Source organism: Vicugna pacos, chromosome 9, assembly GCF_048564905.1.
Source record: "Vicugna pacos chromosome 9, VicPac4, whole genome shotgun sequence".
NCBI classification, from domain to species: domain Eukaryota; kingdom Metazoa; phylum Chordata; class Mammalia; order Artiodactyla; family Camelidae; genus Vicugna; species Vicugna pacos.
The window spans coordinates 63,877,401-63,896,562 of NC_132995.1; the positions used below are offsets into that span (position 1 = coordinate 63,877,401).

The 19,162-nt window shown below is 39.8% G+C and overlaps 1 protein-coding gene, 1 long non-coding RNA gene and 1 pseudogene across 3 annotated transcripts in view; 1 reads left to right on the plus strand and 2 right to left on the minus strand.

Annotated features, from left to right (window-relative positions):
- Positions 1-5,119: 5,119 nt before the first annotated feature.
- Positions 5,120-6,541, minus strand: LOC102527516 (large ribosomal subunit protein uL6 pseudogene; annotated as a pseudogene).
- Positions 6,542-8,622: 2,081 nt separating this feature from the next.
- On the minus strand, positions 8,623-9,767 carry LOC140698272 (uncharacterized). The gene is made up of 2 exons (XR_012075929.1): positions 9,493-9,767; positions 8,623-8,835 (listed from the first exon to the last, which is right to left on the minus strand). It is a non-coding gene; the product is annotated as an uncharacterized lncRNA (long non-coding RNA).
- Positions 9,768-9,843: 76 nt separating this feature from the next.
- AKNAD1 (AKNA domain containing 1) overlaps positions 9,844-19,162 on the plus strand; it is a 37,552-nt gene continuing 28,233 nt past the window's right edge. The window contains exons 1-5 of one of the 2 annotated variants that reach the window (XM_072968080.1): positions 9,844-10,059; positions 13,601-14,695; positions 16,753-16,792; positions 17,191-17,336; positions 17,434-17,496. In XM_072968080.1, coding sequence (XP_072824181.1) covers positions 13,703-14,695; positions 16,753-16,792; positions 17,191-17,336; positions 17,434-17,496 — 1,242 coding nt within the window. In that variant the 5' untranslated portion in view covers positions 9,844-10,059; positions 13,601-13,702. The remainder of the gene's footprint in view (positions 10,060-13,600; positions 14,696-16,752; positions 16,793-17,190; positions 17,337-17,433; positions 17,497-19,162) is intronic. The other variant, XM_006197386.3, reaches the window with a different exon arrangement.

Sequence of the window (19,162 nt, forward strand, 5' to 3'; positions counted from 1 at the left end):
CTGACCACAGGCTTCTTTAAGACATCCGTGAGTGCTCAGGAACCCTTAAACCCCTGGGGAAGGTTTATAGATGTACTTCTTTCTATCAAGCTAAGTATAAAGGCTTTTTAAGTCCAGCTCTCTCAATTAAATTTCTATACTTGCATGTCCTTCCACTAGGGGAAGAGGAGGGGGAGGGACAATGACGACATTTATTGAGCACTTCCCCCCACCCCCCACCATGTGTCAGACACTGAGCAAGGCACTCTACATACTTATCCCATTTAATTCCCACAGATACCCTTTATCCTCATTTTGTGGATGTTCAAATCACTGGGATAACTTAATCAGGGTCCTTAAAAAGGAGCAGAGCTAAGAGTCTGGTTTTTTAAACACATGTGCTCTTTCCGTTCTCCCTCAAGCAGCCAAATGGGTCTCCCTCCTTCCCTCCCTCCATCCTCTCCCTCCCTCTCTCCCTTCCTTCCTTCCACCAGTATCTTATAAATGTGATAAATGCCATTAAGGAGGTACACAGAGAGCTCTGAAGGCTTACATCACAGGAACCAGAAGTAGCAAAGGAGATGGGGGAAGGTTCTGGAGGAAGTGGCATCATGAGAGATGAGTAAGAAATAACTAGGTAGAAAGAAGGAAGGTGGGGCAGACACTTTAGGCAGAGTGAACAGCATGAAGGGAAAGGCCCAAGGTGGGAAGGAGACTGGGTATTTGAAGAACAAAGGAAATGAAGGCAGAGACTAAGAGAGCAGAGTGAAACTTGGCTGGCAAGGCAGACAGGGGCCAAGGAGAGTGAGTGCTTAGAGCTGGGGGAGAGGATTCTGGTCCTTCACTGAATGTACTTCACACTCACCTGAAGCACTAAGGAAGGGGAATATTTTGGGTCTTGATGGAGAAAACACTCTTTATCTTTAGAGGAGTGTTTCTAGTGAAGGCCCTCTTGGCACTGGATGCGCTAATCCTTTGTGCAGGACTACTCTGTCCCTTGCTTCCACACCGGTCTCCAGGTAATCTATGGCAGCAGCAACTCCTTCCCTTCTAGTCCAGGCACTGTGATAACCCCAAACACCCCACACATTTCTGAGGTCCTCTGGAGTGGTTCTCCCTTCTCCTGAGATCACTGCTCTTATTTGGGCTGCAGGAGTGTCACTGCCACCAACCTTGTGACCATGCTTTATCTCTTTGCCGATCAACATCCAAACTCCTCTTTTGGTGGATGTCCTTCCTACAGACACAGGCTCTGATGTTTGTCTCTATGACCTACTGGGAGCATCTTAATTCCATGCAGTCGCTGTTGAGTCTGCCATATGCCAAGGACAGGCTAGCGACAGAGACAGACGTGAAACACTTACTTACTTTACGGTGGGGAAAGTGCAACTGAGGAGGCTTGTGCAGGGAACAGAGTTGGTGGAGGAGGAGGCGATGACCTCTCCTGGCCATTGAGGTCAGGGAGGAAGGGCGTTTTACAGGTGGAGGGGACAGCAGCACATTCATGGAGACATAAAACACCAGGTGAGCTTGCCAGCTATAAATAGCTTGGCATTGTTGAAGCATGAATTTCAAGTCAGGGTGTGGTAGGAAGACAGGTCGGAGAGGGAGGCTGTTACAGTTCACACAGGGCCTCATATGTCACACTGAGGAGCTGGGGTAATATGCAAAATAAACTCCCAAATGTGTTATACTTGTAAATCTTCAACCATCCTGAAAGGATCACATCTGAATGAGGTGTTTAAGAATTTTTTGAGGAGCTACAGAGACAAGGTCACTGCAGTGTGACGTGGTCTCTCTCAGGCTTATAACCTCATTTATGAAGTTCCTGTGTGCCTTGGACGATATTAAAGTTTCTTCTCACGGATTTTAACAGCTTTATTGAGCTATAACTGACAAACAATAAACAGCACATACTTAAATGCACAAGTTAAGTCTGATGTTTATATGACATGCATATACTTCTGTGAAGCTATCACCACAGTCATCAAATCCATCCATAAAAATTTCCTCATGTTCCATGGTAATCCTCCCCCAACCTCCAGCCCAACCTCAGGCAACCACTGATCTGCTTTCTGTCACTATATATTAGTTTGCTTTTTCTAGAATTTTATATAGATATATATTCTTTTGGGGGGGTGTCTGGCATCTTTCAAGTAGCATACTTATTTTGAGATTCACCCATGTAGCTGCATGTATCAATAGTTATTTTTCATTTTAAAAAACTTCCCACTTCTGAGGTATGCCCTCCTACAGTATCTACTGTGTCTCAACAAATTTGCTCCATGGAATAACAAAGCTCAACATTAGGAGGGGCTTTGGGGATAATAGTTTCCCCTGGAGGCACAAGAAATACTGCTTGGGGAAGAAAGGATGAGGCATAGCTCCTAGTTTTTTAAGAACTCTCCAAAATATAAGAGAACTGTGCTAAGCAAAGTAATGGTTCCCAAAGATGTCCGCATCCTAGTTCCAGAACCTGTGAATATATGACTTTACATGTCAAAAGAGACTTTACAAATGTGATTGAATGAGGGATCTTGAGATGAGACTACCCTGGATTATCTGGGTGGGCTCACCTTTGTAACCACAGGCGTCCTTATAAGTGAAGAGGGAGGCTGGAACGTCAGAGTCAAAAAGAGGTTTGAAGATGCTGTGATGTTGGCTTTGAAGATGGAGAAAAAGGGCACAGGCCAGGGAACGCAGACAGTCTTTAGAAGCAGAGAAAGGCAAGAGAATGTAACCCCCCTGGAGCCTCCAGAAGGTGTGCAGCCCGCTGACACCTTGATTTTAGCCCAGTGATACCCGTTTTTGGACTTCTGACTTCCAGAACTGAAAGATAAGAAATTGGTGTTGTTTTAAGCCACTAAGTTTGTGGAAATTTTGTTATAGTAGCAATAGGAAACTGATACAATTACCAATCCTGTTTAAAAAAAAAAAAAGATGAGTCTGACCACTTCTATTTCCTCTTCCATTTTGTGACATGTGGTCTGAGAGGAGCAGAAGCAAGTTGGCTTTGGAATCAGACTGACCTATTCGAGCTGCTCCTCTGAGCTGTTTCCTCATCCTAAAGGAGGATAATCTAGCCTTTATCTTGGGGGGGGCTGTGGAGTGGATTGATGAGATGATATACACAGAGGGCAAAGCACATAATGGATCCTCAATAAATATTTGCTTTCTTTACTTCCCACCTAATACTTGAATCCAAGGGACTAAATCCTTAACTGCTAGTGACCTACTGTGTAATTTTGGCTAAACTGCTTCCTCTCCTTCAATTGGTTCCATGAGGTTAAAGGGAGATACTTATTAAGTCTTTGAAGTGTTTGTGTTAAGTCTCTAAGAGTGTTTATTAAGTCTCTTAGAGTTTGCCATGTGGCTGGATACTCTTGGTTAAAAAGTGTTATTTAGATGCAAAGTGCTGTTATCTTTTGAGCAGGTAATTATTTCCTGTCCTAAACTGTTTAGCACTGTACTGAGGTTCCATCTCTGAGATGATGACATTGCTTGAGAGGGTGAAGAAATACTTCACTTGAATGTTATGAGTCTTAATTAATTAATGTTTATTAAGCCTACACAAGCCTATTATAAAAGGCTAAATGTTAAGTATCATTTACTTCTCATATGGTTGTCATATAGCTTAATATAGCAACTAAAACTCAGCATTGGATTAGGTGATATTTCTTCATAATCATGTTGTGGGGAGTCTGATTACTATTTTAAAGAACTTTGTGTTTTTTATAAGAAAGGGGTTAGGGAAAGACGGCTATTATTTTTCTATAAGGGTTCAATTTTTAATAGATTTATACTTCAAATCTTTATCTCTTACACAAAACAATACAGAATGGTTAAAAAAGCTAACATTTTGAAGTACTGAAAAGATATTTTATGTAACAGTTAATAATAATTTTTAAGCTAGTGTTTATCAGACATTTTGTGCCACACACTGCTCTGAACCCTATGCACGCATTAAAGCTAAACTTAGCATAATCCAACCCCGGTGGGCTGCATGGATTTAGAGAGCATCATTATCTGCATGGATTTCCAGATATATAACTGGCTTAGCAGAGTGAGGATGCAGGTGGAGGAGGACTTCTATAGCATAAGGACTTTGGTTCCATAGTAATGGCTACCATTTATTGGACATACTTCATGACAGACACTGGACTAAGTAAATGCATTATCTTATTTTATTCTTACATTAACCCTTTGAGGTAGGTTTAACAAAGTAGGAAAATAAGACTCAGAGAAGTTAAGTCAATTGCCTCAAATTGTGAATCTAGAAAGTGGCAGAACCAGGATTCACATTTATGTCCTGCTGTCCCCAGATCATGAAATGCCTGTAGGAGGTACAGACAACTATGGTAAGTGGTTCATAAGGACTCAGTAACTGTTAGCTGTCTGTAAGACCGTTTAAATCACAGAATGACATGCTCTAATGAAGGTGACCATCTTTCCACGTGTTTAATCATCTTTTCGTATTTTTCAATGCCATGTGTATTTCCTTTTCTGTTAATTCATGTCTTTTGCTCTTTGGGATCTTTTTCTTATTGATTCAAATGATCTTTATTATAAAGTACTTAGAAATACAAGAAAGCATGACCAAGGAGTCATGATTAATTTCTCCCTCACCCTCACCTACTTTCACACAGTGCCAGTTTCTGTTGATTTTTCCTCTAAAATATGTCTTATGTCTTAAAGACATCTATTTCTTCTTTTTATGGGAAGATTATCAGTTTTTGTTTTGTTTTGTTTTTTAAATATCAAGGACTAGGACACAGGAGTAAATGGCAAGACTAAGAGAAACTTGGACCACAGCAACCGTGTGTATCATGAATACAAATTAACTCCATCTTCTAATTCTTACTAAGGCTGTATCACTTTGTTTCACTTCTCAGCTGCTTTTTCACAAAAAGTTACCGGTATACAAGCGACTCAGGCACATTTGCCTCAAAAGTAGTCAAATTCGTGCATCTGCAAAATTACAGACACCTTCCCCCAAGGTTCTACATCCAATAATGAACAGCCATGTGGTGTCGCCTGTCACTAGTACCCATATTCCCCTTGCCTGAAATACCCTTACTATTCCTTCAAAGCCAGACTCCCATTAAATCTTACTAGAAAGAAAAGTCCTATTCCTTCTGTTATTGTCCTTCTCACACTAACATTTACTTAACTGCTTACTGACCAAATAGCTGGAAACAATAATCAGTTTAAGAAAAAGGCCCAGATCAATAAAGCTTTTATTGCATCCTTAAAATATCACCAATGAATCTGAAGAATCGTCTGGCATCTTGCTGTTTCAGTAGCCGGACAACTTAGATCTTATTCACCAGCCTGCTGAACTGTTCCTTTTCCAGAAACATAGATATCATCCCCAAATTTTCTGATATCCTTGTTTTTAACTGTCGTGGCTTGCTGAATCAAAGCAGCTGAATTTGATACCAGTTCAATGTCGTTTCCCTCAATAATTAACTCATCTTTCTGAGACTGAGATACTGAACAAGCAACACCTGGCCTCACCTGAACCCTGCAGATATATTTTTCACCCAAGAAATTTCGGATTTCAACAAGAGAACCATTCTCCAGAATGACGACGTGGACGGGGAAGTGAGCACACACAGACCTCCTCTTGAAACGGAAGCCCAGTGTAACACCGCTGATCGTGTTCTGTACATGACTACAGATAGCGCCAACGGTAGCCAGCTCTTTTCTATTTCTCCACCATTTGTCAGCCTGGAGCCTCTTCTTTTTCTTTCCAAGGAAACTGAGTTCTACATTGATGTGACTGAAGTCCCTCCTCAGGGTGCCTCTGGGACCCTTCACAGTAACTGTGCGTCCCTTCAAAGTGATGTCAACATTTTCTGTAATGCTGACAGTCTCATCGCTGAGAATGGTCTTCATCCTCGCAGTAGATGCAGCCAAGATATCTATTTCTTTAATCTTCACTGCCACCATCCATACTAGCTTCTTTCAGCTTCCCCAATATGCAGAGTTCTTTTTCATCTTCAGGTCTTTGCACACACATCCCCTACCAGAACATTCTGCCCCAACTCTTTACATGACTGGTCCAGCTTGAAAAGTAAGTCCTCAGAGAGCCCTTCCCTGCTTATCTTATCTTGGGAAAGTTTCCCTTCATTCCTACATTCTTTTCCTATTTCATAACACTTATCGCTATTTATAATATATGACATTATAAATTCTTTGCATTGCAATTAATGAATTACTATTTGTAAAATGCTTAGTACAGTGTAAGGCCTGTAGTAAGTACTACATGTAATGATTTTAAAAAACAACTCTCATGAGCCTCACAATCCTATTTGTGCTATTAATGTCACCTTTTTACAGAGGGACAAACTGAGGAACAAAGAAGTTAAACAACCCATCCAAGGTTACACAGCTAATAAGCAGCAGAGCTTAGCTACAAACTCAGCCTGGCACCAAAGTTCACACACCTAACCATTTTCTATATTTCCTTTCAACCCAGGACCTAGCATAGTGCCCTGCACCTACTAGGTATGTTCAATGAATATCTGTTTAATAAATGAAGGAACAGCTCTAATAAGAAAATAAGATTTACCTATAATCCTACCACATAGAAATTTGGGGATTCATTCTTTAGATTATTTTTTCTAGTACAAGGTTAGATTATTTTTAATCAAAATCATAACTTAGAAATCATTTTGAAGAGCACAAATAGGCATCAATGTATAATAAATTTACATTTTATTCTTTTTTAAAATTTATGATTTCAAGTCAATTTTCTTCCTTTAGATGAGGGTAGAAGGTTGGGGAGGAAAGAATAATTCTTTAAATAAAAGAGAAAGAATTTTTTCTAAAGTATTCTCACCCTCCTTATCTCTAGGCAGAGGTTGCCAAAGCAAGCTAGAAAGTTTAGGAAAAGGATGAGCATTAAAAAAATATACATTATATTATATATATATATACACATTATATACAAGTGTGTTTTAAAATTTCTCATTAGAATTACTTTTAGAAAATCAGGGAACCCTCCTACACTGCTGGTGGGAATGTAGTTTGGTGCAGCCGTTATGGAAAACAGCATGGAGATTCCTCAAAAGACTAAAAATAGACTTACCATATGATCCAGCAATCCCACTCCTGGGCATATATCCAGAGGGAACTTTAATTCGAAAAGATATATACACCCTAATGTTCATAGCAGCACTATTTACAATAGCCAAGACCGGGAACAAACTAAATGTCCATTGACAGAGGACTAGATAAAGAAGTTGTGGTATATTTATATAATGGAATAGTACTCAGCCACAGAAAATAATAAAATAATGCCATTTGCAGCAACATGGATGGACCTGGAGATTGTCATTCTAAGTGATGTAAGCCAGAAAGAGAAACAAAAATACCATACCACTTATATGTGGAATCTAAAAATAAAGACAAATGAACTTACTTACAAAACAGAAAAAGACTCACAGACAGAAAACAAACTTACAGTTATCAGGGGGGATGTGGGTGGGAAGGGATAAATTGGGAATTTGAGATTTGCAGATACTAACTACTATATATAAGATACATACACAAGTTTCTTCTATATAGCACAGGGAACTATATCCAATATCTTGTAGTAATCTATAAGGAAAAAGAATATGAAAACGAATATATGTATGTTCATGTATGACTGAATGATTGTTCTGTACACCAGAAACTGACACAACATTGTAAACTGACTATACTTCAATTAAAAAAAATTATTTTTAGAAAATCAATTGACAAGCATTTTCTATATGTTCCCAAAGCATAGCAAATGTCCACTGTTTACAATATAAATCATATAAATCAGATAATCGATGATGATCATATGGCTATGTTAATGGGAAAACTGGATAAAAAGACAGCTTTGACCCCCAAAAGGGCAAGGAAAACAAGTGAAGGCTGCTGGTAAAGCGCCAAGAGGAAGCGTCTCCATATGCCAGTTTGCTCAGTTTCAAAAGATTTTTTGTTCTTTTAAAGTAGTTTCAGGATAAATAACTTGTAGCAGCTGGTCATCAAATTCACGCACACTCATAGGAGGCCTACCTTGCTAAGACTGACTATGCATAATTTATCCATGGGCTCTCGAGGGAGAATTGGATTGGTTTGTTGCTCCTTCTCAGTGTCTCCCTCCTGTCACTCAACAGTAACGGGATGAAGCAGACGGACGCCCTGAATGGTGTCTGGTTACAGCCATAGGTGCTGCATTTGGGAGCACCCCAGCTTTCTGAGACAGAGTTAGCTGATAGGATTGCCAGAGTGTAATCCAATGCAGTCATTGCAGAGGGAGCCTTGTATCACATTACCTTTGAAAATATTTTCATCTAGAAACACCATACACTGGATACAAAATCCATGGCTACCTGGCCTGTGGGTGTGGCCTACGACTTACTATTCGGAGCCATCTCCTATTTGCTTTCATGGGTATACAGAAATCTTGAGCTAGGAATACAGTGAGAGAATTTGAAAATGAAAACAGAGTCAAGCTAAGTATTTTTGAATGCTCTTAAAAGACCAGAAAAGAAAAAAGAAAAAGACTAGTTTAGATCACATCAGAAGTTCCCTGTGTAGTCTGCAAAGCGGATTGCTTACAGCTGAAGGGACCCAGAGGAAGCAGGCACACCATGATTTTGAAGCTCAGGGTTTTTTTTCTTTCATTCAATTGCACCCAACTCCCAACTATTGAAAAAAAAAGAAAAAGAAAGATGATTTAGAATGAAAGGGTTGCTCATCTGTATTACAAGTCCCTTCAGTGGTTCACTCCAGGATGTCCGGGATCCCAGGATGGAGGTGAGTCTCTATTGCCACTGCCACTGTTGACCTCTTGGTGTTGACTGCGGCATGTGCTGGCTGAAGACAGAGCATATTGCTTTATGCAGAACAACATATCAGTGGATCATGTACTTAAAGCTCCTAATTGTAACCTAGTTACATTCTTTTTAAAAGAAAGTATCATTTTTCTGTTTTTAAGGGGGGAAGGTATATAGGTTTATTTCCTTATTTATTTTAATGGAGGTAATGGGGATTGAACCTAGGACTTTTGCATTGCTAAGCACACACACACTACCACTGAGCTATACCCTCCCCTGCTCTAGTTACGTTCTTAATGACACACGTAAAGGAGTAAGAAGAATTTGGATTGTTGAATCATTGCCTCCAATAGTCAACTCCTAGTTTCATTACAGTCAGTAGGGTTATCTTAGAAGAGTGGGGTTCAGGATCTAAATGCTAAGTGTTAAGTTCTCTAGTGGAAGGAGGCAGGGAAGTGTTGGTAGAAAAAACGCTTGCTTTCTCCTCTACCTCTGGGCCATATACACTCTGTTTGGAGGCTAGCAGAGGTTTCAACATAGAACAGAAGGCATTGAGGGTGAGGCTACAAGACTGTCTCAGGCACACGGCCCCACAGTTTTCCTTTGAAGATGGAAACAATCCTCTGATGTATAACATGACATATAACGTTTGTACTAACACTAAATGGGCCTGGTGAATAGAACAAACATCACCTACCAGCCAGAAACAATGATTCGCTGATCATCTTTGACCTCTAACCACTAAGAAGTTTTGGTGTTTCCATCTGTAGACATTCTTCATCGATTCTATCAGCTCCCCAGTCATCCCAGCTGCGTTTATCTTCTTCTCTTAAACTAGGCAAATTAGGGAGGTTAAGCCAGCACTTCTGCACCAAAATCAGACTTCATAAGAAGGTAAACCTGCAGGAAGAGCTGTCAGTGTAGTGAGCACTGTGTTGTTCATCCCTCTTCCGGGCCCAGACTAAACTGTTTCCACAGGGTGAGAGCACTATGATGTGCTGGCCTCATTTGCTCCAAGGGTTCACTCGCAGGGTGATTTGTGAGCTATTGCTGAGCACACAATGGTCAGTACAGCTGCATAAGTAGTCATGGCCCCAGATATATTCTCCTGAACTCAGTAAACCAAATTGGGTTTTCTAGAAGGGTTCTGTTGGAATCTCTTCGGATGCACCTTTGGATTGCAAGACTGAGCCGAGTATTGATGTGGGAAGATGCTCCAGTTCCTTCCAGCTACTTGTAAGGGGCCCATTACAATTCTAAGGATGTAGGTTCCTTTGATAGAAATTTTTTTTTAATATTTTGCAAGCACACACAAAAATAACAATAATAATGACAGAAGCTGTTTTCCTGTTTATAATGACAGAGTTCCTCAGTCTTCTAGCTTGTCTTGGTGATTGCTCGTTTTCTTCTTTTTCTTAAGAGTCATAGCAAAAACTAAATTTTATCAGTTTAAATGGAATGATATCTTAGAAACTAGGATCTGGCTAACAAAGGGGCTTTTCTTCCTTAGCGAGAAGGGCTTAGAGCTCAGCAGTGAGCACCTCAAGATACAAAGAAGGCGTGAGGATGAGTCTAGAGCTGTAACTTGGGTCATTAAAAGTCCTGCAAAACTAGAATTCACCTTTCTCTTCTCTTTTGTCTGTAGGCATTTAAAGATGATTTTTTCCGTACAAAATTAGACAACTTTTTAATATTGAAATATATCTGACATATAACAATGTATAATTTCAAGGTATAATGTTAACTTGATACATTTATATATTGTAATACAATTACCATTGTAGTGATACTTAGACCTCTCTCATGTTATATAATTATTTTTTTAAGTGGTTGGAATAATTAAGTTCTAATCTATTAACAAGTTTGATGATTATAATATAATATTGCAGTCTATATTCATTATACTGTGCATTAGATCTCTAGGACTAATTTACTGCCCATTGCAAATTTATGCCCTTAAACAACATCTGTCTTATCACCCTGCCCCTTCCCTTCCCTGGTAACCACCATTCTATGCTCTGTTTTTATGAGTCTGACCTTTCTGGATTCCACATATAAGTTATATCATACAATACTTGTCTTTCTGACATTTCACTTAGTACAATGTCCTCAAGATCCATTAATTATCATGAATGGAAGGATGTCCTTCGTTTTCATTATATATAAGACCTCTTCTTTATCCATTCATCCACTGATGGGCACTTAGGTTATTTCCATATCTTGCCTATTGTTAATGATGTTGCAATAAACATGGGAGCGCAGGTATCTCTTTGATATCCTGTTTTCATTTCCTTCGGGTGTGTACCCAGAAGTAGAATTGCTGGATCATATGGTAGATCTATTTTTAATTTCCTGAGGAACTTTCATATTGTTTTCCATAGTGGCTGAACCAATTTACATTTCCAATGACACTGTACAAAGGTTCCCTTTCCTCCACATCCTTGTCAACACTTGTTATCTCTTTTCTTCTTGATGACAGCCATTGACAGGTGTTAGGCTGTATCTCATTGTGGTTTTGCTTTGTATTTCCCTGATGATTAGCAATATTGAGCATCTTTTCATGTACTTGTTGGACAGTTGGATGTCTTAGATAATGTTTTATCTAAAATTATTGATAATTTTCACCATCAAACAATAAATTCATTTACAGGTAGATTTTTAAAGCAGTTTTAAGGCTCCTATAGAGACCATGTTTCATATATGCCATTTCTCCCTTTATCTGTAAATATCCCACAGATAAAAGAGTACCTAGTCTTCTGTACCTGGGCATTCTTCAGTACTCCAACACCGAGATTGGTTTTGTTTTTCATTTTTAAACTACCATTATGGAATGCTCGCTCTATACAAAGCAGTATGCCGAGAGCTTTACATACTTTATCTCATACTCATCTAGTAATTCTGTGAACTAGGTATTATTATGATTTGCATTTTTCAGAAGAGGAAACTAAGACTCAGAAAAGTTAAGTAAGTTGCCTGATGGCATATAATGAATGAGGTGGAGAAGCTGAAATTCAAATTCAGGTCTCCCAATTCCTTTTTACTTTCCTGGGAAGTGTTTGCCTCATTCTTCAACTTTGGTTGGAATAGCCTGTAATTCTGTTCCTACACCTCACTTTACAGTTGATACTAGACTGTTCAAGTAATTCTGATTGTTAAGCAATGAAAATTCTTCTTCCTCTTCTCTTCCACCATCTTCTTCTCTCTCTCTCTCTCTCACTTTATTTTTTTTTTATTTTTTAAAATGTCAAAATAAGCTTATTTGGATTTGGGATACCAGGGAACTATCTCTGAGAATTAAAATCTCAGAAACATTCACATTAATTTTGATTTATTTTTTCCTGTAAAATTGAGTTTGGTGAAAGACAGTATTTGTGCATTTTGTATGTATATATTTGTTTTTAAGTTTATTTATTTATTTATTTAAATTGAGGTATAGTCAGTTACAATGTGTCAATTTCTGGTGTACAGCATAATAGTTCAGTCATACATATATTTGGTTTTGTATTCTTTTTCATTATAGGTTACCACATGATATTGATTATAGTTCCCTGTGCTATACAGAAGAAATTGTTTTTTATTCTCTCTCTCACTTTAAACAAAATATTTTTTATCTGAGTTCTCTAACATTGGTACATATCTACAAATTCAAATTTTTGTACAATGTTTTATAGATATCTTTACCACATTTAGTTTTTATTCCTTTCTTGGAGAATTTAGCTCATGTAGTTTTGATCAAACATATTACTTTAGCTTTATAGGTTATATAATAAATCATAAGTTCATAGACTCATAAAAACTTAGATGGGGGAGAGGACCTCAGAGAGCTGCTCGTCCAGCCCTGTCACTATGTAGACAAGGGAGGCCGGCTGGTGATTGCGGGTCCCATGGTTGAGTCAGAGCCTTAGTTACTCCACCTAGCACCGAAGGTAATTTTACTAGTTCTAAGAAGTTGTCCTGACCTTATAAATCAAAAAGAGAGATCTAAATGGATGTTTTCAACTTTATTTAAAAGAATAAAAGACATACCAAGTGGCAGCTGGTTTTGCTCTGACCATTTTCAGGAGTCTCCCCAAGACACACTGATACCCCCAGACGGACAGAGCTTGGCAGGACTGCTCAGAGCAAGACAGCTTCTTGAACTGGGTCCTGCCTGGGTTCTAATCAGAAGAGGGATGCTCGGTGACAGACTGGCCTCCAGGTGTTCAAAGGGCCTTTTGTTCCTTGGTCCTATTTCTGTCAGTCCATCTCCACCTTTCTCTAGCTTACAAGGGAAAATCAGGAGAATGGAACTAGAATATCTGGAGGGACAGATGAAAAATCACCAGAACAGAGAAGGTGGGTGATTATGTTTGAGCTGAGCCAGCTTTCAGAGTCACATAACTTAGAGGTCCATCAGTGACGTGTGGACAGGTGGCAGCCACAGTGCTTTAAAAGAAATCAATCTTTTACATCCATCCCAAGCTCCTATTTGGGGAGAACAAATTTCAAACAGCATTTCATAAGAGAAGTTGATAAATATTTGGTCATTAACTAGAGACCAATGGCTCCCTCAAAATGTAACGGATGAAAAATTTAGCACCCCCCCCCTTTTTATTCCTTGTTTATACACCACTGATTATGTTAATATAGTATTTAAAATGGGTTGCTCTTGGCTGAGTTTCCCGCCTTCAGGATTATAACTGCATTTTCTCTAGATGAAAAGCTTCTATTTGGTTCTGACATAGACAACAGGACAAGCACAGTTTCATAGTTTTCTACATGACATACATTATCTCTAGCAATGAGGCTCTTTCCATTTTGCACAGGCTAGGACACACAATGAAGACAATCAATGAAAACCAGATCTATCGTGACCATTAAGAACATCAGGACCAGGCAGCAAGGGATAAAGGTCAGGCAGCACATACATGGATGAGGCTGATTTCTCAGAAGATACAACTTCTAAACAAGAGGAGGATTTGCCTTATGATGTGGATTTCTCCCAAATTGAGATATACAGTGATCATAAGTTTAGCTCAAAAAATGACACCCCTCATATCTCAAATCAAATTAATTTAGCAGCAGAAGACCCACAAGAAAAGGCTACACATAGAGAGACCTGCAGGAAGGGAGACATGGCCACGACGCTGGATAAAATGACTGAAAATCCTGTCAGCACAAAATGTGTTAAAGAGGAACCATGCCCCATGAATCTTCATGGTCCAGCTAATGAAGGAGACCCTTCAAAGTCCAACATTTCTGATATTTTACTCCATCATCTTTGCAAAGAGGAATTCTCAAGAGGTCAAGGCATTAATTGTGAAACTCTCCCAGAGATCTCTCCTGCTGACAGTTTTGATGAGGCTACTAAAAATACTATTTTGCAGTATGTTAAGAATTCTTGGCCAACAGAACAATCCCCAGAACTCAGTGACCAACTTGATCCCAAAAGGGATGGTGAAAACAGCAATCACCCTATTTGTTCTCCAACCACGACAGAAGAAAACACCTCTGATTTAGAAGAGCCAGTGACTGATGGAGAAGGCAGCCATCAAGAAAATTCAAATTTTCTAACTAAAATCAAGAGTACAAGTGACAAACAAAAAAGTTGCCAAGGGAAGACACCCCCAAAACAGCAGGGTGGAAAGGCAAGTTCAGGCAACAGGTTCAAATATGGCCAAGGTCAAGTTCATTACTGGTTCTCTGATTACTGGTTCTCTAAGGTTGCTCCCAAAGTGAAAATTCCTAAAAATAACATCATTGATAAACCACCTACAGCAGATAAACAAGCCTGTTTCTCTCCTACATTGAGATACAAGTCAGCTATCGTGCAAGGTATTTCAGAACGCACATCTAGGTCAAATTACATTGAAAACCAAGAGGAGAAATGGAAAACTACTGAACTTTCACAACAGATAGAGGTGAGTGAAAGAAGTCTCCAGGAAATACATAATCAGGGCCATTGCTCATTTATATCAGGGTGGGTCTTTGGAAGGTACATGGAACTGAGTTCTGGGTCTGTGGTTCTGGGTTCTGCACCAGTACCTTGACCTCTTAGAAGCTCAGTAGGTATTGTCACAAGAAGAATCAGGGGCTGGACTAACAACAACACGTAATAGAATAAAAGCCAAACACTTTAACCTGGAATTTGAGTTTCCCCATTTTTTAATGTCATCCTACCCTTCTAAACTGAGCTCCCCTCCCCCAGGAGTCATCCTCGGATATCTGGCTGGCTCTGCCCTCTCTGAGCTCCTGCCTTACGTGGAACATCTCATCTCTGAGCATGAGGACCTGCTCATTTTCATTGCTTCCTTCAATTCCTCGTTGGCCACAGGACTTTTCAGAATCTCCACCCCCACCACTCAATCACAGGCTTTCCCACCCTTGTTTGTTTAGTATTCTGTCAGAGTGTTTATCTCAGCCTGTTTTGGACCATAATAATTTGGAAACATTTGTTTCTTCCTCTAGACTTGAAGACTCCAGAAGCAGCAAACTTGTCTTCATTTTTCTAAGTTCCTAATTGCCTAAGTTCCCCAAGAGGCCTGGCCCTGTGTTTGTATATATTATGCCCTAGGTTATGAATGCTAAATTGAATTGAATTAAGATCTTTAATAACATATTTCAAGACTGTTCTATTGGCAACTATTTAGTACAAGATTTTGTTAATGTTTAATTTATACTATTTCCCCTTTCCTCGTCTTCCCATCCTTCCAGCTCCCCTTCCTAACACACTCAGGCTCAGGATCTCATTGACTGTTGGAGGTTCAATAGTTAGGTAAGTTTACACTAATGAGAGAGTCAATAGTTTAGTTCTCTGGCACTTTGCCAGGACTGTGTGATCTTTCTTTTAAGAGTCATATGAAGGGCACCCTGACTGAACACTCTGCCTTTTTCCATTTCCACCCCTTCATGCTTCATCTGCCTTCTCTTTCAACTGAATGTTCTGGGGAGTTTGAGCAGAACCACCTCACCCCTACCTCCATCCCCCCACCCCCCCACATACCTGGAGCCAGCAGCCCACCTGGCCTTGACTGGAATGCTTCTCTCAGTCTTGGGGAAATCTGCACCCCTGTGACATGGGGAAGACCCCGAGTTCCTCACTCTGCTTGCAGGAGAACACCCCTGGGTGGGCACAGTCCTCAGTGCCCTGTGGTTAGTAGGGGCAGAATGGATGTCAAGTTCATCCATCTCTAGCAATGGGAGTCTGAAGTCAGGTGTCTGATTCTCTTCGGTCCTGTCAGTTCAGGTTGGAGAACTGGACCCTGTTGGTTCCATGTCCATCACGTAACTGAGATATTTACAACAATCATCGTCTAGTTTGGCCACTATAACAGCTCTCTAGCGTGTTTCTGAGCTATGTGTGTTGGGAACAATGGGCAGACCCTCCAGGTAAATCACTCTGGAATTTGAACTCTTGTCCAATTAGCCTGTGGTGAGAAAAGGGCATGTCCTGTGTAAACAATTACTATCTTGACACATTTGGAACTTAATGCATACTGTTTTATATTATTCTCTGGAGTGTGGCTACCATTGTGTTCAGTGTTAGTGACAGCACCAGCAACAGAACTGGTGACGAGACCAGCAATGGTTCCTGCCCTTGTGGAGCTTACGGTCTAGTTTTAGGAGACATGTCTGAGTATTCCACATAATAATATCAAACATGATAGCAGTAACAGCTAACATGTATTAAATGATTACCGCATACCAGGTATTACAGTAACACTCAACGTGATGGGGTCGGTTCTATTACCATCCCCATCTTACTGCTGAGGAACTTGAGGTTCACAGTGATGAAGAAATTGCTCTGGGTCACCCGACAGGTAAGTGTCAGGGTGCAATTCAACCTTGGCATCAGGGCGTCAGCTCTTGACACAACACTGGTTACCTCCATGATGACCAGAACACGTGGGGTCATTCTGAATAATGGCATCGCTGGTGATTCTCAACAGTAATGTTTTCTTATCCTTTAATTGTGCAGATGGAGCCCACAATACATATCCACCAAGAACATCTTGCAGGTACTAGTATTTTTAAACCTCTTTGATTTAAATATATATTTTGGGGGGTGTGAAGGGATAAATTGGGAGTTCGAGACTTGCAGATACTTACTGGTATATACAAAATACATAAACAAGTTTATACTGTATAGCACTGGGAACTATATTTGATATCTTGTAGTAGCTTATGGTGAAAAAGAATATGAAAACAAATACATGTAATGACTGAAGCACTGTGCTGGACACCAGAAACTGACACAATGTTGTAAACTGACTATATTTCAAAAAAAAGTAAAAAAAAAGATACATTTTTTGAAAAAAATTATTTTGATAGCAAACAGTGGTGATTGCCACAGATTTCTGTTTTCAGTTCTTAATAAAATCACAATGATAATCAAAACTTACTCTTTCTTATACAGGAGTAGAATCTGAGACAAATGTCTCTAAGTTGCCATCTACTTCTCAGAAAGACCATCCCTCAAGTTCTTACATATTTCAAAAGATATCCCAAGGGAAACAGATGTGTCAGAAGTTAAAAGAACAGACCGATCAACTGAAGACTAAAGTAATATTTTTAAAGCTTACTATGAATAATAGAAATAATCAGATTCAAACAGGACACCAAGCCATTAATGAAGCATTGCTTTTTTTTTCCACTGCAGGTAAAAGAATTTTCCAAAAGCATAGCACAGGACTCTCCTTATCATTTGCAAGACAGGAGGCTGGTAATAAATTTTATCCTGTTTTTAAAATCTTCATTAGGGAATTTGATGTGGGAAAATACAAATGACTTAACAGCATCTTGTTTTCTCTACATTGGTGGGAGCGGAAATGCTCTGGCAAGAAATGTTTTGCTGAAGATTAAGCTATCTTTGTGTTACAGGGACTAAGAGAGCTTAGAATTCTATTTCTATATGCATACAGCCCTTTGTCCTTCTCAAGGGATATATTATTTATGGCTATTATTCCTTAACAGTCATCCCATAATAAGTCTGAGACCATGGTAGGTTCAAGAGAATAACATGTCATAAAGGTCAAGCACATCCAGATTTGATGGGTCCTAGGGGATACAGGCTATAAAAATTGCCAGTATCTGAAGATCTTGAAGCTATGCTTTTAAGACCAAAGTCTTTGACTTTTACATTCTTGCTTGCTGTTGCCTTTAATCAAATCACTAATTTATGTTGTAACCACAGACTTGTTCCTCAGTGCCAGGGTCATGGGAAGTGGGAGTGAAGCATGGCAACGGGACAAAGATCTGAGACTGCTAGGGGGAAAAAAAAGCTGAAGAGTTGTTTAGGCCATTGGATCAGCAACAATACAGGTGGCCAGAAGTCCTGATGTAAAGGACATGAGAAAAGCTCAGGGCAGGCTGTGCTTCAGAAATCAGGCAGCATAGACAAAAACTAATGTTAATTAGTTAAAGTATGCCCAAATGTTAAGAGGCATACTTCATTATTTATTCTTTTGTCATATTAATCAAATAACTCATAGGTTCATTCAACAAACATCTATGGGGGTACTTTCTATGACCCAGACTCTATACCAGGCAGTGGAAATTTGGAGATAAAGAAACAATTTCTTTTTCAAGTGGCTTACAGTCTCCTAGGAACAAAAGATTGGCAAATAAACAAGTAACATACAGCTTGAGGAAGGTTACATATGGTGCTCATGGCAGCCTTGAAGGGGCTCACCCTTGCCAGTTAGAGGGCACTTTGGAAGGCTTCCTGGAAGTGACCTCTGAGCTAGGCACTGTAGGAAGAATATGAGTGAGCTTGGCAGAGTAGGGGCAAAGGTGTTCCAGGAAAAGGAATCAGCAGGTGCAATGGCCCAGGGACAAGAAAGTGCTGAGGGCGTGAGGAACTGTATGACTCTGTAATTGACCAGATGGAGCTCAGGGGGGAGGGAGGAGACTAGGGAGGTAGATAAGGACCACATCCTGAAAAACCTTTACCCCATGCTGAGGAGCTTAGATTAATTTCATTCTGAGATGGAGTGAAGGGGCAACAGTAGAGGATTTAAAGCTGAGAACAGCAGTCACCATGGGGGCAAGACAATAGGGACAGAGATTGTCTAGAAAGTCATAATCTAGGCAACAAGTTATGAGGTCCTAAACCAAGGCTGGCAATGAGGATGGCGAGGGGGCCAAGTCTAAAAATTTAAGAAAGTGGTGGCAGATTGATTGCGGTAAACAAAGGAAGGGAGGAGGTTTGGATGAGTTCCAGATTTCTAGCTTGGGTAACAAAGGTCAGGAATAAAAGTAGAGAATCCAGTTCTGAATGGGTGTGGGAGGAAGGCAGGAGGCAAGATGTCAAGTTCAGTTCGGGACATTTTGAGGTACCTATAGGACATCCGATTGGAGAGGTCCAGTAGGCAATTAGAGCAATGGAT